At 44.1% G+C, this 23,747-nt stretch overlaps 1 protein-coding gene across 1 annotated transcript in view; it reads right to left on the bottom strand.

Moving 5' to 3' along the window:
- Positions 1 to 367: 367 nt before the first annotated feature.
- Positions 368 to 23,747, bottom strand: part of KIF24 (kinesin family member 24) — a 53,147-nt gene continuing 29,767 nt past the window's right edge. Inside the window, exons 7-12 of the mRNA XM_082256344.1 lie at positions 14,291 to 14,396; positions 13,951 to 14,022; positions 13,217 to 13,326; positions 6,843 to 9,035; positions 2,559 to 2,652; positions 368 to 699 (exon numbers count right to left, since the gene is read on the bottom strand). Coding sequence (XP_082112470.1) covers positions 520 to 699; positions 2,559 to 2,652; positions 6,843 to 9,035; positions 13,217 to 13,326; positions 13,951 to 14,022; positions 14,291 to 14,396 — 2,755 coding nt within the window. The 3' untranslated portion in view covers positions 368 to 519. The remainder of the gene's footprint in view (positions 700 to 2,558; positions 2,653 to 6,842; positions 9,036 to 13,216; positions 13,327 to 13,950; positions 14,023 to 14,290; positions 14,397 to 23,747) is intronic.

Below are 23,747 nucleotides of genomic sequence, written 5' to 3'. Positions count from 1 at the left end.
TCAGTCTCCAACTGTCCCCTACAGTATGACTTCATTCTCCAACCCCTCCAACTGTCCCCTACAGTATGACTTCAGTCTCCAACCCCTCCAACTGTCCCCTACAGTATAAATTCAGTCTCCAACTGTCCCTTACAGTATGACTTCAGTCTCCAACTGTCCCTTACAGTATGACTTCAGTCTCCAACTGTCCCCTAAAGTATGACTTCAGTCTCCAACTGTCCCCTACAGTATGACTTCAGTCTCCAACTGTCCCCTACAGTATGACTTCAGTCTCCAACTGTCCCCTACAGTATGACTTCAGTCTCCAACCCCTCCAACGGTTTCCTACAGTAGGACTTCAGTCTTCAAATACTCCTGTAGGCCAGGCTTTGACCATTTCTTCTAATAAGTTCGGGCCAGGACAGCCTTTTGTAGTAATGTATTCAAAAAGGGAAATTAAAAGGTTTGTCTCCCCAAAGCCCGAACCGTGAAGAAGCCAAAGTTCTTGTAAGGCCTAGAGGGATGGTAAAATATTTAATGTTATGAGCAGCACAGGCGCTCTGCGTCATCCCGCTGGCCGAGGTCCAGGGCAGAGGACAAAGATGACAGATCTGTAGGAGAAATGTCCAGGAACAGCTGCAATTGGGCTCGGAGGTTCTCAATGTGTTTCGATTTCTGCAGAAGAATATCATCCAACTTTTTTACATAGTCCGGAAAATCCTGTAAAAGAAACATATTGTATTACATTAGACTTCAAGAACTGTCTGTGACATCAATGAAGTCTGTACAATTATAGAAAATACTGTTAGGAAAGCAAGTGTCACACTCCTCTCTTTGCCGCCGGCAGTAACAGTCCCATGCTGGGTTTGTCTGGAAGGCTAAGGTCATCTACCTAACTCTCCACCTATGCTGGATTGGCCATCAGCCACATGATCCTGGTGGCTCCCTTCGATTAGCTGCACTTTTCTGGCACCAGATTTAAACATCATAAGCCATCACAAGGTGCTTCGCTCCCTCATTTTTATTTTCTGCCTGCTGTGTGACAGTACCTGACATATGGATTCCTCATTGCTGACCCCAGCTTTGTATCAGGACTACTCTTTTCGATTGCCGCATGAACTAATCGTCAAACTGTTTATTGAATTACGCTTGTCCGCTGCCTGTCCTGACCCCTAAATGGTCCACTGTAATTATGCTTGCCTGCTGCCTGTGCTGACCTCAAAATGCTCTACTGAATTATGCTTGCCCACTGCCTGTCCTGACCTTGGACAGTCGCAAGATTCTGCTACAAGCCACTGTCTTTTATTCCTGACCAACATTCAAATTACAGGTACCCTTTTCCTTGTCTCCTGTGGTCAGTAACTATAGCACTGTGTTCCAATGGTGGCTATACATGCTTTGATAAATGATCAATTTCATTATCAATCTCTCCTGACAGGAGTGATCGATCTAAAGGCAACAACTCATCTAATCAATATGTCACACACCGGAAAAAAGATGTTGAACAATAGTTAAGATACAATCATAAATCATCCATCCCATCTCTGTTTCCACCATGTAATCTCATAATCTGATCAAGAAAAATACAATTGCAATAACGAACAAAGTATCTCAATACTACTGAATGAGGCAAAACAATTAATAATATTCTGCCCTGGCCAACTGACACAGTCTGACTAAATCTGATTTAAAATGGAATCTAAATTGATTGGAAGGGAAATTATAGCTATTCAAATGCATGGGAAAAAACAAAACAAGCATCTGCAGTCACCATAAGAACTGGGGGCAACCGAGTACTGGTAGACCTGCTTGCTTAAGGGAATGGGATCTGCTAGAGGCAGAAAAAAGACCAGCCAGCTATGGTTTCTGACCTGGGCATCATCAGGCTATTTGTCACAAATACAAAATCTATACCAAAAAAAAAAAACAAATTGAGAAAAATAAGCAAATTACTTTTTTTTTTGTAATCTCTGCCAGATATATATATGTCTATGTGGCCATTCCACTGATATTGTATTATACTGCTCCCCCTCTTATAAGCTGAACACCAGACTGATATAATAGACCAGGGCTTGACATATTTGCTTTGAGTCTAGGAGCCAGATTTTTATTTTTTTTTTGTTTTAACCAACAAAGCTTACGATTGGAACATGCAACATGTCCCCGAAGGTGAACCTATCCTCCTTTAACCCTTTCAATACAACAAATAACATGCTAACGCATTTTGGATGAAGCCATACTCCTAGAAAAGCAAAGCACCCAGCAGAGTTTTGGCCAAAATGTGTTGGAAAGTTATTTGTTGTATCCCATTAGGTAGCCAATAAAGAATCACTGTAATGGATGATACCGAGTAGCTGGTTTTATCGTATTGGTGGATTTTCACTATTGTCTGAAGGCACTTGGGCCAGATCCAAAGCTGGTTTAAACATTCAGGTGGGTATTCTGACTTTGGCACAGCTGTAATATTTGCTAATCAACAATAGGAGTCCACTGCCTGCATTTGTTGTCTCATAATGATGTCTGCAGGATGTTTATGTGACAGGTTCCCCCTAAATACAAACCATCCGCAATGTACTTACAGAGGTAGAAACACAGCTCAGCAGCGCCTCTTCCTGGCAGCACAGGGCTGATACGTCTTTTATATGCTTGCAGTGTGCTTGAAGTAGTAGTTGCCTAAAAGAAAAAGCAGGTTCCATTACAGATGAAAGAAATGGATTTCCAGGCATAGCTCTTACGGCAACAAAAACAAGAGAAGGGCGCTCCGACCTAGAGCAATATCATAAAAACATTTATTGAGGGATAAAAAAAAAAAAAAAAAAGAGTTTCAAATATCATACTCGCAAACGCAAGTAGTAAATGCGCATATAAATCCTAATACAGTCAGGTGAACTCCAGGACATGGATTCTTCCAGCACTGCAGAAGGACTGGATGGCGTTCGTACTGTTAAGGCCGACACTTTTCAAGGGAGAACTCTCTCTTCATCAGAGCCACAAGAACAAAATGACCTACTACACATATATGCGCTATATGTATGTGTAGTAGGTCATTTGTACTTGTGGTGATGAATATCTTCCAAACTGGTCCACACGGGAATGCCTAGGAGTCCCCACTCATGGGATTGTGGAGAGGGATAAACCAAAGGGACACCATAGCCTAATACCGTATGGGCAATTTATTGGAAGATAAAGAAATACACTTACAATTGTACAGGTGGTAAGTCCTGGAGGTCACCTATTAGGATTTTATATGCGCATTTACTTCTTGTGTTTTTGAGTATGATGTACGATACTCTTTTTACCCTTCAATAAATGTTTTTATGATATTGCACTAGGTCGGTGCGCCCTTCTCTTGTTTTTGTTGTATTCTAGTTAATGTGGATGCCCATGTTCCTGAGAGGGCAGCAAGAACCTACACGCTATCAACATAGTCTTTTTTCCCCCCTAAGCGCACAGCACCTAAGCGCAGGAGAATTATTTAGAGCTCTGATGGCACACAGGCGAAGCAACATGTCCATTTCATGACAACTACTAGAAATCTGCTGCTGTACAGGTAATCTACATAAATATACGAAGTGGCTCAGTTACACTATATGACCAAAAGTTGCCATCACTCCTTACCATCACACCTACCCATCAGGGATTAGCTCAGGCGTGTTTGGACATGAGTCAGAACCAGCCTGATATATCCCACCAGGAAGCTGTCAAAGTTGACAGCCAATTATAGGTAGCAGAAGCATTCCCTGACCTGCAGCTGCACTTATACACACTCCTTGTAAACGTGCGGCTGCAGGACAGGGAATGCCTCCACCACCTATGATCGGCTGTCAGCTTTGGCAGCTTCCTGGCAGGATAGTGCAAACGGGTTCAGACCCATGTCCGAACACACCTGAGCTTATCCCTACTACCTATATGACCACAAATTGGGGGACACCTGACTATCGCACCTATCTATAAGCCCAAAAGCTGGTTGACACCTATTACATCTACCTATGTGGGCATAAGTTGGTGGACACCCGACCATCACACACCTGCCTTAATGACCAAAAATACGTAACTCCTCTCCAAATGATGGCGTTCATGGGTTTCCAGTAAAAGGTACTCTTAATACTACTGCATACAAAGACATTTTGGACAATTGTGCTCCTCCAAATTTGTGGCAACAGTTTGGGGAAGGCATTTTTTCTGTTCCAACCTGACTGTGCTTCTGTGAACAAAGCCAGCTCCATAAAAAGTTTGATGAATTTGGTGTGGAGGAGTTCATATGGCCTGCTGAGAGGCCTGACCTCAACCCTACTGAACACCTTTGGGATGAATTGGATCATCAATTGTGAGCCAGGACTTCTCAACTAACATCAGTACCTGACCTCACAAATGTTCCTGAATGAATACATATTTCTACAGACACTCTCCAAAATTTTGTAGAAAGCCTTCCCAGAAGAAAATAGAGCCAACTTCATATTAATGCCCATTGTTTTGGAATAGGATTTCCAGCAAGCTCATACAGGTGTGATGGTCAGGGTTTCAAATACTTTTGGCTGTATCGCGTAACTTGCAGAGAATTATGAGTTTTCTTCCTGCAGAACTCTTCCAGGGCAGTGACTCACTGAGCGATGACACAAGGGGACAGCAATGGAATTCACACCTATACCATAAAGCTGCTTCAAGCTGAAGCTACAATTTCTTTACAACATTTGTGTCAGGAGCTGGATCCAAACCTGCAACCTCTGTGGTGTCTGGCTGTGGCTCTTCCCGCTGTGCCACCAGAGATGCTGGACAGCTCCCTTTTAGATTCCTTGGACCATCCTATCTTATATCTTGTTTCTCGTGAACCCCCTGCTCCTCGAATTAACTTCCCCCATCAAACCTTGGTTTGTTCATCAACGCTTCGGTTTAATTCCATCCAGCTACTACATGTTACTGACCTTTGGCTTGTTTACCCACTACTCTTCTGCTTGATCTCTACCTATAATATCTACTATCAGACCCCGGGTTACTCACCTCCTGGTGGGCCAGTCCTGTGGACCTCGACCTGGTACTAACATGCAGCAAAACCCATCTCCAGCATCAGGCGCTCTGATGAATACCAGTTAATGCTTAGAGCCGTGCTAGGGGGATCTGCTTGTACATTTACAACTTACTACCTGTGAACTTCTCTACTGCTACAGCCACTGGTCTCCCAAGCCTGACCCCAGGCAGGGCTCAGACAGACAATTTGATTTTTGCACACTGGGATATGACTGACCTCTTTCTAAACTGGAAGTTACATAAGAAGCTAACAGGTCATAAGTTCCACTCCAGGCAAGCAAAAAAAAATACAGTTACATGTACAGTATGTGTACTGTTTGCACATGATTACAAATCCCTTGATGTGTAGTTAGGTCTAATGATCTAGATATGCCTGCCAGGCAGCACAGTTAGGTCCTTGACTTCTACTGCACAAAATTAGTTTTAACCACACCCCCACCTAGTGACTAAACAATAAAAGGAGCAGCAGTAGACTGATGAGGTCATCTCTGTGTGCATTCTGCATTTAACACATGTTCACCTCTTGAAAGAGGAATTACAGGTACTTATACTAGCAGTACTTAAAGCAGAGTTCCACTCATTTTTGTGTTTATTAAAAGTCAGCAGCTACAAAAAGTGTAGCTGCTGACTTTTAATAAACACACACTCACGATGCGGCCACCCGAAGCCTCTATCGTCTCCCTCTCTTCGGCGCCGGCATCTCTAGTGTGGGTACCCCAGCTGTGACAGCTTGCAGCTTCACAGCCGGGTGCACACTGCGCATGCGCGAGTCACGCTGCGAGTTATGAATGGCCCGGCAATATTCTGGGACCTGTGACGTGTCCCAAAAGATTGCAGGGAGGGAGGGGGGAGAGGAGAACTTCTGCTCAAGCGGCCTAGGTGGCCTGAGCGGAAGTGGGAACGGGTACCTGTCAAATCTAGGTACCCGCTCCCCCCCTCTCGAAAAAAAACAACAACATGTGGCATGTCAGGGGGTTAGGAGTATTTAAAGCGGAAGTTCCACTTTTGGGAACCAAAAGTGCACCATATCCGAAAGACAGCTAAAGCGCGGCTCTCACTTTCCAGGAGGACATCAAGGGATGTCCTCCCGGAAACCATGCCCAGGGGCACACATCCGGCGTGCTTTGAGATCGCAGTATCCTTTGGCCACTGCTAATCACAGATTGGGGTAAAGGCCCATCACAGTGGCCCTTTATTACGTGATCAGCTGTGTCCAATCACAGCTGATCACAATTTAAACATTATTGGCTCTCCTTTCCACACGCGCTGTCACAGCGTGAGGAGAGGAGAGCTGGTAACTGGCAATCCTGACAGGGGGCATGTACACAGATAATCAGGGCACTGATCATAAGTACCCTGATTATCAGTGCAGCTTCATAAGTGCCTCCTCACCAGTGAAGCCTCATCAGTGCAGCCTCATTACTTATTTTGGTTTTGGTTATAAAACTTTGCAAATAAAAGTTGTTGGGTTTTTTTTTCAAAATTTTCTGTCTTTTTCTTGTTTGTTTAGCAAAAAAAAAAAAAAAAAAAACCACAAACACCCTATTAGTGATTAAATACCACCAAAAGAAAGCTCTATCGATCCTAAAAAAATGTCTGAAATTTCATGAGTACAATGTTGCATGACTGAGCAATAGTCACTCAAATTGCGACAGTGCTAAAAGCTGAAAATTGGCCTGGTCAGGAAGGGGGTTTATGTGCCCAATAAATAATAGGTTAAAATACATGTAATGATCTTCAACAAATTTTATTTTGCCCTTAAAGGATATCAGGAGATCAGAACACCTCAATCAACAAATAAACAAGATAAGAAAACTTTTGTTCTGCCGTCCACTTACTGCACTTTTTCAAACTCTCTTGTGCTTTGACTGGTCACTTGGGAAAATAACTGACCACTGGAGGTGGTTTTGTTTTTGGAATTCCTCTCATTCCTGAGGCTTATCTCGTCTTCCTTATTACCCTGATGGGCCAATATGCATTTCAGGAGTTTATTTTTAATATGTTCCAGCTCATTGTCCTTAAAGGGGAACCTGAATGAGTCTTCCAAGCTGCTCAGACCAGTATCTTCAACATTAACCTGTCGATTGTTGCTCACTGAAGCAGGTTGGTTGCAACCAGATTGCATGTTGGAAGTAGTAAAGGGATCGGAGGACGACTGACATAAAATCTCTTTCTGGTCATTTCCTTTGCCAGGATTTTTCCTGCTAAATAACACAGGGGAAGCCCAGTATCTTTGAAAGTTTGCTGCCGTTTCCTCAGCATCTGCATCATATCGACTAATCTGATCATTTGATCTGGAAATTGCAAAGTCCACTGATGAGTCACTGATGCTGAAATCAAATTTCTTTGGTGAATGTCCCATATTTTCCGATTTTGAGGACTTTCCTTCATAGGATCCTTGATGTGCCATAAAGGATGGCGAGTTAGTCGAGCTAGGTGCCTTGCATTCATCTTTGGCTTCCAGGCACCACTCTTTATCACGCTGAGAGTTTTGTAATTGTAAACTTTCATTATAATGAAGCATTTTCTTTACAAGGGCCGAGAGATTCTTTTCTATAGATTGCTCATCAATTTGGGACTCTAGAGTAGATGATTTTTCAAAACTTCCGTTCTTTGAAGCACCCATTAATTTAGGGGAGCTGTGAGGTTGAAGGTCTTGGGCAGACTCCATAGACCAGTTGTCCTGAAGCAGCGACACCGTCAAAGGAGCCATCACTGCAGAAGAGGAGTCTGAAGAATTGTTCACAGCTTCTCCATAAAAGTCTCTGCTCAACATGGCCCCTCCTGCTCGACAACCAATCAGAGGGGAAGATCTGTTTACCGATTCTTGTTCTGTAACAAAATCACTAGAAGTAGAAGGACTACTCTTGGATGAGAGTTCACTTTTCTTCTTCGGCTGGTTTGGGAGTTCCTCCTGAGAAGAATAAGGTTTTTCTGGTGCGTCGCTGATATTTGACAAGTCGCATGCACTGGTGGGGTCCTCTTCAGAACCCCATAAAGTTTGTTTGCCATGTTGTTTTTTCTGCTCCGAAAACCCACAACTGCCCGTACAGTCACAACTTTTGCCCTGCTTTTGTTCCGGAGACTCAGAATCATTAAAGCTTAAACCCTGACCTCTTCCTGCTGACTTTCTATCTTCTGCTCCCGAAGAACTCTGGTGAAGGAAGAACGAAAGCCTTTCACGGACCAGTTCTCCTTTCTTCCTATTCTTTTGGCCTGATGCATAGGAAAAGGAGTCTTCGCTAAAGTCACTATCATCAGGGTCTTCCAGAGGTAGTCCCTCATGATGTGAAGTGTTGATGTGGCCAACAATAACTTCTTGGGGCTTATAGAGGTCCAATATCTTTTCTAGTGGTCGATAATGTAGCTTTTGTTGGAAAATAGGTGGGTTTTGGAACTGCTGGTGATAATGTCTTAAGTGTTCCTCTCTCTCTTTTTGCTCTGGAACATTACTCAGCTCACTGCTAGTCTTCTGATAGACTTTATCCCCTGAATTTACTGGTCTTGGGTTTTGTTCCCCAAAATGCATTGCAGTCCTTGGGACAATTTGCTTCTGCACTGGTTGTACAGGCTGAACACGTTGCACTAGGTGTCGATGGTGGTTGAAGTGAACTTTGAATTCTGTTTCCACATCTGATTTAGCATCTTGATTCCCCTGTGCAGTAGCCTTGTCTTGGTTATCACATTTCTTTGAACCGTTATGTCCCAGTCTAAGGACACCTTTCACTGGAGTGGTGTGGGCAAGCCAAACTTGGTTGGAGGAACCCTTTGCATTATTTGACTTGATTATGGTTTTTGGGGTGGAGGACAGGGGGACGTTGGTGGGATGGAAGACAGATGGACAGGATTTAGCCTTTACGGTGACTGAGGTAGATGAGTATTGTGCACCCAGTTTTACTTTTTTTGGGGAGATCTTTTCCCCAAGTGCAGAGGATGAATTTTGAACCCGTTTTGGAGACAAACAAGAAGAGCTGCTGCTTCGATTAGTGCAAGCTGGGGTGTTCTTCATTCCTCTTCTTAACTCTTTCACCCTGAAAATGAAACAGAAGGCCAGTAATTATTTTAAGTTTTAATCATGGAGGATCCTGGGTAAAAAAAGGAAATTTTTGCCTAAGACACTTGGATTGGTAGGACCATTTGAGGTATTTGGATTCTAAAGCCCAACGCCAGGTTGGGCTTTGAGAGGCCAACTGGAGTTATTCTTTCAGCCCCAAATCCAATCATTGTCAAAAACTTGTAGACTTCACCTCCGCAACATCTCAAAAATTCACCCCTTTTTAACAACTGAAACCAGTTTCTCGCCTCGACTACTGCAACTCCCTTCTCATAGGCCTACCACTTCATAGGCTATCCCCTCTTCAGTCCATCATGAATGCTGCTGCCAGGCTTATCCACCTTACCAACCACTCAGTGTCTGCCTCCCCTCTCTGCCAATCCCTACACTGGCTCCCGATTGCCCAGCGAATTAAATTCAAAATACTAACCATAACATACAAAGCCATTCACAACTCTGCCCCGAGCTACATCACCAATCTTGTCTCCAAATATCACCCAAACCGTCCTCTCCGCTCCTCTCAAGCTCCCTTGTCTCCTCCTCTCATGCTTGTCTCCAAGATTTCTCCAGGGCCTCTCCCATCCTATGGAACGCTCTACCTCAACCTGTACGGCTATCTCCTACTCTAGCTGCTTTCAGGCGATCCCTGAAAACTCATCTCTTCAGGGAAGCCTATCACACCACCAACTAATCTTCCATCAGCTCATTCCCTACTGTTACAACCTCTTGAACCACCTGCCCCACCCTACTAGATTGTAAGCTTTTCTGAGCAGAGCCCTCTTAATCCTCTTGTATTTTATTGTATTGTAACTGTATTGTCTTACTCTAACATTGTAAAGCGCTGCGTAAACTGCTGGCGCTATAGAAATCCTGAATAATAATAAATAATATTTTCTGAAGCCTTTTGATGTTTCTGAAGTTGACCTATTTTTGACCTGCTTTAGGTGCACTCATGGAGCACACCAAAGCCGGTTGACACACAGATGCTTATGTGCTACAAAAGGCAAAGTACGCCAAGTCTTGCTGTTGAGTTTTGTAGTATAGCAGCTAAATCAGCTGATTCCAGCCAGTATTTTGTGCAGTGGTTTGTCACACTCAACCTTTACTGCTGGCTGCTACAGCTCCCTCCTGGACTGACTCAAAGGGTGTGTGCCTAGGAGAACTTCCCAGGAGAACTAGGCGGCCCGAGCGAAAGCAGGAGCGGGTACAAAGATGCCAAATATCAAAAAGGAGCAGGGCAGGAGGTCTTAAAGTACTGGAAGTGTATGTAATGGAAAAGAGAAAAGTCTTGGAAGTCATACATCTCTGCTAAACTACGTAAGAAAGTGTAAGCCTCAGCCCGGGCTCCAACTACGCCATGCCCCTAGGACTTACAGGACTTTTCCCTTTTCCATTACAGTGCCTTGAAAAAGTATTCAAACCCCTTGACATTTTACAACCAAAAACGTAAATGTATTTTATTGGGATTTTAAAGACACAAAGTGGCACATAATTGTGAAGTGGAAGGAAAATGATAAATGGTTTTCAACATTTTTTACAAATAAATATCTGAAAAGTGTGGCGTGCATTTGTATTCAAATTTCAGCCCCCTTTTCTCTGATACCCCAAACTAAAATCTGTTGGAACCAATTGTCTTCAGAAGTCATCCAATTAGTAAATAGAGTCCACCTGTGTGTTATTTAATCTCAGTATAAAATACAGCTGTTCTGTAAAGCCCTGTAAAGCCCTCATAGGTTTGTTAGAGAACCTTAGTGAACAACCAGCATCCTGAAGGCCAAGGAACACACCAGACAGGTCAGGGATAAAGTTGTGGAAAAGTTTAAAGAAGGGTTAGGTTATAAAAAATATCCCAAGCTTTGAACATCTTACGGAGCACTGTTCAATCCATCATCCAAAAAATGGAAAGAGTATGGCACAACCTACCAAGACATGGCCGTCCACTCAAATTGACAGGCCGGGCAAGGAGAGCATTAATCAAAGAAGCAGCCAAGAGGCCCATGGTTACTCTGGAGGAGCTGCAGAGATCCACAGCTCAGGTAGGAGAATCTGTCCACAGGACAACTATTAGTCCTGCACTTTAAAAATCTGGCCTTTAGAGTGTCAAGAAGAAAGCCATTGTTGAAAGAAAGCCATAAGAAGTCCCATTTGCCTGTTTGCGAGAAAGCCATGTTGGGGACACAGCAAACATGTAGAAGTCGGTGCTCCGGTCAGATGAGACCAAAATTAAACTTTTTGGCCTAAAAGCAAAAAAGGTATGTGTAGCGGAAAACTAACACTGCACATCACCCTGAACACACCATCCCCCACCGTGAAACATGGTGGTGACAGCATCATGCTGTTGGGATGCTTTTCTTCAGCAGGGACAGGGAAGCTGGTCAGAGTTAATGGGAAGATGGATGGGGACAAATACAGGGCAATCTTAAAAGAAAACCTGTTAGAGTCTGCAAAAGACTTGAGACTGGGGCGGAGGTTCACCTTCCAGCAGGACAATGACTCTAAACATACAGCCAGGGCTACAATGGAATGGTTTACATCAAAGCATATTCATGTGTTAGAATGGCCCAGTCCTAAATCCAATTGAGAATCTGTGGCAAGACTTGAAAATTGCTGTTCACAGACGCTCTCCATCCAATCTGACAGAGCTGGAGCTATTTTGCAAAGAATGGGCAAAAATGTCCCTCTCTAGATGTGCAAAGCTGGTAGAGACATCCCCAAAAAGACTTGCAGCTGTAATTGCAGGGAAAGGCAGTTCTACAAAAGTATTGCCTCAGGGGGGCTGAATACACTTTTCACATATTTGTAAAAAAAATTTGAAATCCATTTATCATTTTCCTTCCACTTCATGATTATGTGCCACTTTGTGTTGCTCTATCACATACAACCAAAAACGTAATGTTTTTTATTGGGATTTTAACATGACAAAATGTGGAAAATGTCAAGGGGTAGGATAACTTTAATAAGGCACTAGTAGATGTCTAGAGCTTAAACGAGCTCTGTCCTTGGCTGCAATACAAGCGGCTGATACACACAAGAAGACCCGGTGGAGCCATGAGCGGCACCTTCAAAGTTAGTTTGAGTCTCTGGAAGTGTATGGACTATTTTTTGAAAATAAGGATATTGTTTAGTGTCACTTTAAGGCTACTGACTTTTATCAAGTTGAAGTGAAATAAGAAACGTGGTGCTTCACTGCAATCAAACTGAAATCTGTCCTGGAGACTATGAATGAAGTATGAAAATGTGAATCTGGCTACTGTGGACTAGTGATCGACCAATATCATTTTTTTATTGTCGATAACGATATTTTGGTCATCGCATATCGGTATCGGACGATATTTTCGTGCATTAAAAAAAAATTATATTTTTTGACAGGTACTCTTGTGGAGGGATCTGAGGGGTCTAAAAGACCCCAAACCCCTCCTCTGCACTTAAAAGCATTCAAAAACGCCAAGTTTGACTGTTTTGAATGCTGTAATTTTTTGAATTTGGCGCAGAGTACCCGGAAGTGATGTAATGACATCACTTCCGGGTTTTTACATGGAGATCCCATCAGAGCCGAATGCGGCTTTGATCGGGTCTTTGGCGGCCATGCAGGCTGGTTACCCAGGTCTCCCGGTGGGACGGGAGACCCAGGCGAGCCGCGGAAGGCGGCAGGGGGGGGGGTTTGGGGGTTGGACGTCCCCTCCCGAGCCTTGTAATGACAGCCGAGCGGCTTCTCACCCGCATCGGTTATCATTACAAGACAGCCGACCGCCGGCTATGGACGCCGGTACCGGGTCCATGCCTCTAGCTGCAGGCATCTCGGTAACCTCAGGGGCCGATTCCGATATATCGGGGAAAGTGCGCATCAGCCCCCGATATATTGGCTTTGCCGATAATCGGTCGAGCCCTACTGTGGACCCATAAACATGTATATAAAAAGGCTGAATGATGCGTCATGAAGGGATTGATCCCCCCTCCCACATTGCAGTACAGAGCACCCAGCCGCCGCTTGTGTATGCGGCGCCATCCAACCTAACCCTACTCCAATCCCGCTAAAGGACACAAGTGATCTGAAGCTCAAAACTATAATATAGAGTTCTCCAAGCTCAATTAGTTAGGAAAAATTGGTTTCCAGAATGGGCTGCCGCTGATAAAAGGCTTCTGTATGTGACCACTTACCTGTCCGCATATCGTAAGGTGTTTAGTGTGTGCTCAGTTGCTATGTGACTTGGCGATACATTAGCAATCATACAGGTCTTTGAGTTGCCGATAAAAGAATCTTTTAGTACCTAGGTGGAAAAGAATAGGGATGTGATAAATGTTCCATAAATACAGAAAATTTGTCTTCATGCTAAAATCGTTACATAATTTTTAGCATGGTATTGTAAATTCAAAAGTTTTCGTCAATCTTTTTAAACCTGTAGATTTCATTAAAAATATTACTCAGTGATCCCCCCATGGAGGTCCTTTTTCAGGCACTTCCTGTTATAAGATGACAACTGTCTCCCAATTGTGCTCCTGAGTGTCACTTGGTCACATGCAATGCTAGAGAAGACTAAGTGGCTGTATGAACATTGGCATAACATTACGCAGGTACTGTACCTCGATTTTTTGGAAGCAGGATCAGAGCAAATAATTGATGTGGAGCAAGTGCAAATATACAGGAAATGGCTGAAATATGGTAAAGGAGATCATCAGAACCAAGTTGGGAAAAAGTATTTTATGAAATAAGAAAAAATGTCATTTGTTTAGAATAGATAGTATGCCTTAGGAAACTTAATATCATTCAGTTTGGGGTTAAAACCTCTTATAAAAGGTAGAACTATGGTCAAACTATAACATTTTAGGTGACTGCTGCCTAAGTGGTCTTGCTTGGGAAAGCTGGAATATATTTTATTCTTCACAAATCTCACCTGGGTCAGTTTGCTCTGTCTGAATGGGGTATGGGCCTGCTCCTGGTCCAAGGCCCGGATACATTCTTTCAGCTAATGAGAAAATACAAACACTTTATTATTGGTGAAAACAGACAGGTTTACCTACAGAATATAAAATATGCTGTCCACCTGGACTTGTATAACTAGCAGTCTGGGGAATTGAAACCTAGGATCTGGTGTGCAAGTAAGGCTAAGAACTATGGACCCCTGGCACTAAGTGAATGGGTCAAAACTCCAATGCGTGTTCAGGATAATAATGGACCTCCCCATCCATCCATGTTTATGTTACAGGCCTGGAGATGACGTTGCATGCACTTACAGCAAGAAGACTTTGGTTTATTTCTGCTCCTTCCATTTTGGTTTGTTTGTCCGATTCCCTGGCATCAGCTGCTCGCTCACTTCCAGCCAGGTCAATAAAGGACATTCTAAAAGGTAAAGAAGAGAAGATGTTACAATAGAATGATTTGACATAAAAAGGCAACCCGCTACCCTGTTCTATGTACAATAGTACTTTACACAAAGGATTTTTTTTAGGAAAATTCACTTACACTTTTCTCAGGGTTGTGCTAGGGGTGCCCATTTTCCCTGCAGGAACATGGCAGCACTAAGTCTATACCAGCCTCCTGTACCATGACAATCAATGATGCTGTGCAGCCCAGGGGCTGAACATGCACTGAGGACAGAGTGACCAGTTTGGCCTCCGTAACACACCCCTCCGTAAGTAAGGAAAATTCACTTACTCTTTTCAGGGTTGTGATGGGGGTGGTAATTTCCACTGCAGGAACACTGTCAGAATACACTGGTCGGCGGAAATCTGCCAATCGAACAAGGTTTTTCAACAGTCCTGTTCGACAGAGGACAATCTAACTAACAGGGAGGGCTACCAACAAATTGAAATTTGGCCGGTCCCTGCTGAACCATTTAAATTTTGATCCATTACACCATAGACAACTTCGCTCAGCGATCCCCTTTATCCTGTCCCCTTCAAATGTCAAAAGATATGGTAACACGGAAGTAGCAGAGGAATTCTGTAGATACTACTCCTCTCCGTATAACTTACTCTCCCCGACTACCTCTCCTTCCTCGAACGCTTCAGATATGCACACATATATTATGAAAACAGCCCTACCCCCCCATTCCTGAACCCGATACTGAGGAACTAGACTGCCCTATATCAGAGGCAGAATTTCTACAGGTTATTAAAGGTCTTAAGAGCGCTAAGAGTCCTGGCCCGGAAGGGTTCTCTCTACGCTTTTACAAAACCTTCTCTCCCCTTCTGGCTTTGATTCTTTCCAAGGCTTTTGACTCCATCAACAAATCCAACCTCCCTTCTTCTCTCCTTTTACAAGCCCAGATAGCAGTTATCCCTAAACCTGGAAAGGATCCCTCTATATGCAGTAACTATAGGCTAATCTCGTTATTGAACAGTGACCTAAAATTATTTGCCAAGATACTAGCCAATCGTCTGTCCCCTCTGCTTCCCTCAATTATCCATAGAGATCAAGTGGGGTTTGTCCCAGGGCGTGAGGCCCGGGACAATACTACCAAAATGCTTCATCTCATCTAATTTGACCAACGTAACCACATTCCCACTTGCCTGCTCTCTTGCGACACGGAGGCGGCCTTTGACAGGGTCAACTGGGCATTTCTCCACCAAGCACTGACTCAAATTTTAGGTCCCAAGATGCTTTCCCGAATGATGTCCCTATATTCCACCCCCTCTGCCACAGTAAATGGTCAATGGGACTTGTTCCGAGCAGTTTCCCATCGCGAGCAGTACCCATCAGGGCTACCCTTTATCACCCCCTCCTATTTGCCATTGTCATAGTAGAACATCTTCCTCAGGCCTTTAGATCTAATCCCTCCATAAAATGGTATACCTACCCCATCAGCTCACTGTAAAATTATCCCTATATGCAGACGACCTTCTCTTAAATGTCACACAGCCACATATCAGTACCCCATCTATATTAGCCGAAATCCACAAATTTGGCTCATTAAGCAACTTTAAGCTTAATCTAGCTAAAACAGAGGCCTTAAACATCTCCGTATCACCTAAAATTCTTTCCACCCTTCAAGTTCCAATTCCATTGACAACCCACAGCAATGAATTATTTAGGTACAGCCATTCCCGCACATATATCGGACCTACAGTATCTCATAAAAGTGAGTACACCCCTCACATTTTTGTAAATATTTTATTATATCTTTTTATGTGACAACACTGAAGAAATGACACTTTAGTAGTGAGTGTACAGCTTGTATAAAAATTTAAATTTGCTGTCCCCTCAAAATAACTCGACACACAGCCATTAATGTCTAAACCGCTGGCAACAAAAGTGAGTACACCCCTAAGTGAAAATGTCCAAATTGGGCCCAATTAGCCATTTTCCCTCCCCGGTGTCACGTGACTCGTTACTGTTACAAGGACTCAGGTGTGAATGGGGAACAGGTGTGTTAAATTTGATGTTATCGCTCTCACTCTCTCATACTGGTCACTGGAAGTTTAACATGGCACCTCATGGCAAAGAACACTGAGGATCTGAAAAAAATAATTGCTGCTCTACATAAAGATGGCCTAGGCTATAAGAAGATTGCCAAGACCCTAAAACTGAGCTGCATCACGGTGGCCAAGACCATACAGTGGTTAAATAGGACAGGTTCCACTCAGAACAGGCCTCGCCATGGTCTACCAAAGAAGTGGAGTGCATGTGCTCAGGGTCATATCCAGATGTTGTCTTTAGGTAATAGACGTAAGAGGGCATTGCTGCAGAGGTTGAAGTCCTGGGCGGTCAGATTGTCAGTGCTCAGACCATACGCCGCACACTGCATCAAATTGGTCTGCATGGCTGTTGTCCCAGAAGGAAGCCTCTTCTAAAAATGATGCACAAGAAAGCCTGCAAACATTTTGCTGAAGACAAGCAGACTAAAGGACATGGATTACTGGAACCCAGAATAAAAACGTATTTGGTTCAGATGTGGTCAAGGGTGTGTGGCGGCAACCAGATGAGGAGTACAAAGACAAGTGTGTATTAACTACAGTCAAGCATAGTGGTGGGAGTGTCATGGTCTGGGGCTGCATGAGTGTTGCCGGCACTGGGAAGCTAGAGTTCATTGAGGGAACGATGAATGCCAACATGTACTGTGACGGAAGCAGAGCATTATCCCCTCTCTTCAGGGACAGGCCAGCAGAGCAGGATTCCAACATGATAACGACCCCCAACCACACCTCCAAGACGACCACTGCCTTGCTAAAGAAGCTGAGGGTAAAGATGATGGACGGGCCAAGCAAGTCTCCAGACCTGAACCCTATTGAGCATCTGTGGGGCATCCTCAAACGGAAGGTGGAGGAGCGCAAGGTCTCTAACATCCACCAGCTCCGTGACGTCGTCATGGAGGAGTGGAAGAGGACTCCAGTGGCAACCTGTGAAGCTCTGGTGAACTCCTTGCCCAAGAGGGTTAGGGTAGTGCTGGAAAATAATAGTGGCCACACAATATTGACACTTAAGGCCCAGTTTGGACAGTTTCACCTAGGGGTGTAGTCACTTTTGTTGCCAGCGGTTTAGACATTAATGGCTGTGGGCTGAGCTATTTTTAGGGGACAGCAAATTTACACTGTTATACAAGAACATGAAAAGATATAAAAAAATATTTACAAAAATGTGAGGGGTGTACTCACTTTTATAACCCTATATCCTGTATAGGGTCTTAACTATAGCCCACTCCTCACGAAGATTAGACGACTGATCGAAACATGACAGGACATCCAAGTCTCCTGGTTCAGTCATATCAATATATTGAATATGGATATACTCCCCAAATTGTTGAATTTATTTCAGGCTTTACTGATCGCACTCCCTTCTACTTTCTTCCGTACTCTTCATTCCCTTGCGATCCGGTTTATTTGGTGAGGTGGCCAATCTAAACTAAACCATAAACTTCTCTGTTACCCCAAGTCTAAGGGCGGAGTGGGCCTACCAGACTTCGAAGTCTACCATACATCCGCGATTGTGTCTTGCCTTTTGGAATGGTTCCCTCGCCCATTGCACAAAGCCTCCATTCTGATTGAACAAGATAAGTCTTCTATTGACTTACGTGCCCTGCTATGGGGTTACGACTCTAACTTACGACTTTAACCACTTTAGGACCGCGCGCGGTAATACTACTGCGGCAGAGCGGCACGATACCGCTCAGCCACGTAGTATTAACGTGATGCGCGATCACGGCTCCAGAGCGCGCTCCCGCGCGCCGCGGGTCCCGATCCCGATGTCATTCGGTAGGGAACCGATCAATCATCAGATACTGACCAATGATTTTTGGTCAGTGTCTGTAGATCGGTCCCCACCAATGGCAATCTGTCCCCTGTCTGTGTAATGTAAACACAGACAGGGGAAGTGATGTCACTGTCCTTCCTGGAGTCCTTTCGTTTCCAGGAGAGAGACAGAGACACAGTAAAAACGTGAGTTCCACCTACACTACACTGACACACCTCACATAGGTACATTTAACCCCTGATCACCCCCAAAACCCCTCACAGTGAACACTATATACAGTGGTATACAGATATTTTACTGATCACTGTATAAGTGTCACTTGTGAGCGTAGTTTGCGCCTGCGTTAGGCCCAAATAGGGTTAGGGTACCCGCCACCTATCCCCTAATAAAGTTTTTACCCCTTGATCAGCCCCAGTTAACCCCTTCACTACCTATTACTCTGTGCACTAAATACAGTATATAGGTAAATACTGATCACTGTATTTAGTGTCACTAGTGACCCTAATTTGCGCTTGCGCTAAGCCCATATAGGGTTAGGGCACCCGCCACCTATTCCCTAATAAACTTTTAACCGCTTGATCTTCCCCAGTTAACCCCTTCACTCCATATAAAACAGTGCACTAATATATACAGTATATCAGATAACTACTGATCACTGTATTTAGTGTCACTGGTGACCCTAATTTGCGCTTGCGCTAGGCCCGAATAGGTTTAGGCCACCCGCCATCTATCCTCTATAAAGGTTTAACCCCTTGATCTCCCCCAGTTTAACCCCTTCACTTCCCTGTCACAGTGTTCACTATATACAGTGATTACCGATCACTGTATTAGCGTCACGGGTGACACAACTTAGGCTAGCTAGTTAGCGTCAGGGTCCCACTACACCACCGTTACTTAGCGTCAGTTAGAGTCAAGTACACTAACACACACACACCACCGTTACTAGTATAGTGTTTGAACAGATCAATATCTGATCTGATCAGAACTATACTAGCGTCCTCATAATTTAGTGTTCCCCAAACGCAGTGTTTGCACAATCAGCACTGATTCCTGCTAGCACCTGCGTTTAGCCCCCCTGCCCAGCCCACCTTACCCAGGCAAGTGTAGTAATCAATAGATTACTGACACTTCCAAAAAACACATCACACAAAACCGCTGCGTTAGCAGAGTCAGGCCTGATCTCTGTTAGCACTAGCAGTTTTTCTTTGTAGCGACCAAATAGTCCTCGACAACCAGGTGCTTTTATTACCTAGTAGTCGCATCACTGTACGAGTAAATTTAGCTACCAAAATGACAAAACGTTCGTTCAGTGATGATGCTATATACAGTATAATGACCATGTCAAGTGAGAGCGATGGGGAAGCCTCACCGGCAGAATCAGGGTCAATATACGAACCAGATGACGGCAGCGGCTCCCTGACAGATAGCTCAGACAGAGGGGTCCCTGCTAGGGTCAGGCGTACCCGACCCCATTCTGGAGTTGTTGACTTGCAAGAACTGGAGGTTTCTGGTATGCAGCAGAGTGCCAGTACTAGTGCCGCTCACACTTCTCGTGAACTGGCAAGCACGAGCGGCCTAGTACACCCTGGACCTTCAACCAGCACTGCAGTATCACCTGGTGACGTGGCGAGTCACCTGAGTGCAGTTGAAGCTGGTGCGGTGGCTAGCACGAGTAGTGGCCCGCAGCCACCGCGTATCCGAAGACAGGCCCGTAGAGCCCATAGTGTCCTCCCTGAAGCGCTGGCATATCCTAATTGGCAGCCCACAGATTCCACAGCGCCAGTACTTCCCCCATTCACCGCCCAACCCGGAATCCAAGTGGAAACAGCTGGTTTTAATCCCATAAACTTTTTTGAGCTGTTTTTCACTGAAGATCTTTTCAGATCTATTGTGGACCAATCAAATTTGTACGCTCAACAATTCATCGCCGCCAACCCAAATTCACCCCTTGCCAGACCATTCGCCTGGAATCCTATTACGATTCAGGAGTTTAAAACCTATCTGGGCCTTTCCTTCAACACGGGCATTACAAGAAAGAATGAATTGCGGTTATATTGGTCCACTGACCCAATTCATCAAATGTACGTGTTCTCTGCTGTTATGTCCAGGGCTCGATACCAACAAATATTTCGGTTCATGCATTTCAACGACAATGAACTCTGTCGTCCTCGGGGAGACCCTGAATATGATCGGCTCCACAAAATTCGGCCCCTCATAGACCACTTCAATCAGCGGTTCGCAGCCTTGTTTACCCCCCAACAAGATGTCTGCGTTGACGAGTCCCTGATTAAGTTTACTGGTCGCCTTGCTATCAAACAGTACCTCCCCAGCAAGCGTGCCAGATACGGGGTCAAGTTGTATAAGCTTTGTGACAGGGCCACAGGCTATACAGTTAATTTCCGTGTCTATGAGGGAAAAGATAGCACTGTGGAGCCCCCCGACTGCCCAGGCTACATAGGGAGCAGCGGCAAGATAGTTTGGGACTTGGTGTCACCCTTATTCGGAAAGGGGTACCACTTGTACGTGGACAATTTCTATTCAAGCGTGCCACTTTTTAGACACCTCTATCAATTGCAAATTGGCGCTTGTGGCACCGTGCGATCTAATCGCCGGGGCTTCCCCCAACGGCTAGTGAATGCCCCACTGAGCTCGGGGGAGAGAGCCTGCTTGAGGTGCGAGGAATTTCTTGCAGTGAAGTGGAGGGACAAACGAAACGTTTACGTGCTGTCCTCCATTCACCCAGACACGGCAGTCCAAATTACTACGGTCACCGGTGTTGTTGTTGAGAAACCCCTCTGTGTCCACGACTATAACCGTAAAATGGGAGGGGTGGACTTCAACGACCAGATGATGGGACCGTACTTAATTGCCCGTAAGGCCAGACGCTGGTACAAAAAAGTGTCTGTATACCTATTTCAATTGGCTGTTTACAACGCTTTTGTCTTATACAAAGCGTCTGCTGGAACATTATCCTTCTTTCAATTCCAAGAAGAGATAATCAGAGCCCTTCTGTATTCAGCTGGTGCTCCTGCCCAACTTCCCCAACCAGATGCAGTGAGCCGGCTGCATGAGAGGCATTTTCCGCAATACCTCCCGAGTACCGCTACCAAACGATACCCCCAAAAAAGATGCCGTGTCTGCAGCAAGCGCGGATTTAGGCGTGACACCCGGAATTATTGTCCCGACTGTCCTGACCGACCTGGTCTTTGCCACGGTGACTGTTTCCGTCGCTACCACACACTAGTGGATTATTAGCATAGGGTACAGCACGGCACAGTTTAGGGCACATTTACACAGGGTCTCAAAAGATGTTCGATGGCTATCGTCATTTTGAGAGACCCGAACCTGGAACCTGGAACTCGACGTTTGAAGAAAAAAAAAAAATACATAAAAGCCAAAAATAGTTGTCGTCTCAGTCATTTTTTATGTTCTTCTACACTTCCTATGTACTTTTAATGTACTTTGTTTGTTTTTCATTCTTTTGTGACCTGTTTCTCTTGCAGGTACTCGTCGGCTACCACGCATTGATTTCATATATTCTGACACAAACAGTGTTTGCGCTCAGCATACATGGATACCTTTGCTGATAGCAGCTGTGGTGATTTTCTGATTTCAGCACTGCAGTTAAAATCCTATTTTGGTATACGTGGATAGTGCCGTGTATACCCATCATTAAATTCAGTGGGTGGTTGTTTGGGCGGTTAATGATGAGAATCCAAAAACTTTTGTTGTGTCAGTCATTTTATATGTCCTACTCTTCCTAATGTACTTTTTTTTAATGTACTTTGTTTGTTTTTTCATTCTTTTGTGACCTGTTTCTCTTGCAGGTACTCGTCGGCTACCACGCATTGATTTTATATATTCTGACACAAACAGCGTTTGCGCTCAGCATATATGGATACCTTTGCTGATAGCAGCTGTGGTGATTTTCTGATTTCAGCACTGCAGTTAAAATCCTATTTTGGTATACGTGGATAGTGTCGTGTATACCCATCATTAAATTCAGTGGGTGGTTGTTTGGGCGGTTAATGATGAGTAATACTACGCATTATTCCTGTGCTGATTTCTGATAGGTTCTCTTTTTTTTCGTTCAGCCCACAGGCTGCATGAAAAAAAAAAAACCTATATGCCAAACAAAGACCAGCAATGTACTGGTACGTTGCTGGACTTTGAGTGGTTATACCAGGATGATGCCTGCAGATTTAGGCATCATCTTGGTATCGTTTTTTACAGCAAGCGGTCGGCTTACATGTAAAAGCAATCCTAGCGGATAATTGGCCGCTAGACTGCTTTTACATGCAGTGGGAGGGGACTCCCCCCCCCCCCCCTCCTGCCGCCTTCCGCTGCCTTCCACGGTTTTTCTCGGGCTCTCCTGTCCCACCGGTTAACCCGAGAGTGCAGCCGGTGGTTCAATTATCTAACCATAGAGCTGATTGGAGATGAGAATGGCTCCAATCATTTCTATGGCCTAAGATGCCGGAGGCTACGAGCATTTCATGACTTCTGTTTCGCCAGAAATAAACAGCGCCATTGGGAAATTGGGAAAGTATTTTATCACACCAATTTTGGTATGGTCAGATGCGTTAAGGTCAGAGGAAAGATCTAGAGTATAAAAGACCCCAATTTTTTTTAAAAAGAGTACCTGTCACTACAGATTGCTATCATAGAGGAAATTTAAATTCACCGTGATAACAATAAAAATGATTAAAGAAAAAAAAATGAAAGAAAAGGTGTCAAAATAACATAAGAAAGCAAATTAAAAAAAAAAAAAAAACAAAAAAAAAAATCAAGCCCCCCTGTCCCCCCGTGCTTGCGCGCAAATGCGCGCACAAGCGTTGGTCTAGTGTCATATGTAAACCGCAATTTCAGCATGCATGTGAGGTATCGCCGTGAACGCCAGGTCGAGGGCAGTAATTGTTGTGGTAGACCTCCTCTGTAAGTCCAAAGTGGTAACCTGTAAAGACTTTTAAAGGCTTTTAAAACCGTACGTAGTTTGTTGCCGCGGCACGGGCGTGCGCAATTTTTAAAGCATGTCATGTTAGGTGTCTATGAACTCGGCATAAGATCAGCTTTTAAATTTTACCAAACAATTTGGAATTATATAGTGTATTTCTGCATTAAAAATAAAAAAAGTGTTTTTTTACGCAAAAATTGCGTTTGGAAAATGTGTGCGCAAATACCGTGTAACAAAAAAAATTGCAACATCCACCATTTTGTTCTGTAGGGCCTCTGCTTTAAAAAAATATATAATGTTTGGGGGTTCAAAGTAATTTTCTTGTGAAAAAAAAATATTTTTTCATGTAAACAAAAACTCACAGAAAAGACTTGGTTTTCAAGTGGTTAGAAGAGTGGGTGATGTGTTGCTAAAATTGAGCATAAAATGCCAGGACTGTTCAAACACCCCCCAAATTACCCCTTTTTGGAAAGTAGACACCCAAAGCTATTTGCTGAGAGGCATATTGAGTCCATGGAGTATTTTATATTTTGCCCTAAGTTTCAGGA

This window comes from Pelophylax lessonae, assembly GCF_965119305.1.
Source record: "Pelophylax lessonae genome assembly, chromosome: 1".
NCBI classification, from domain to species: Eukaryota; Metazoa; Chordata; class Amphibia; order Anura; family Ranidae; genus Pelophylax; species Pelophylax lessonae.
Note: the sequence above shows the minus strand (reverse complement) of the source record. Positions and strands in the feature narration are given on the sequence as shown.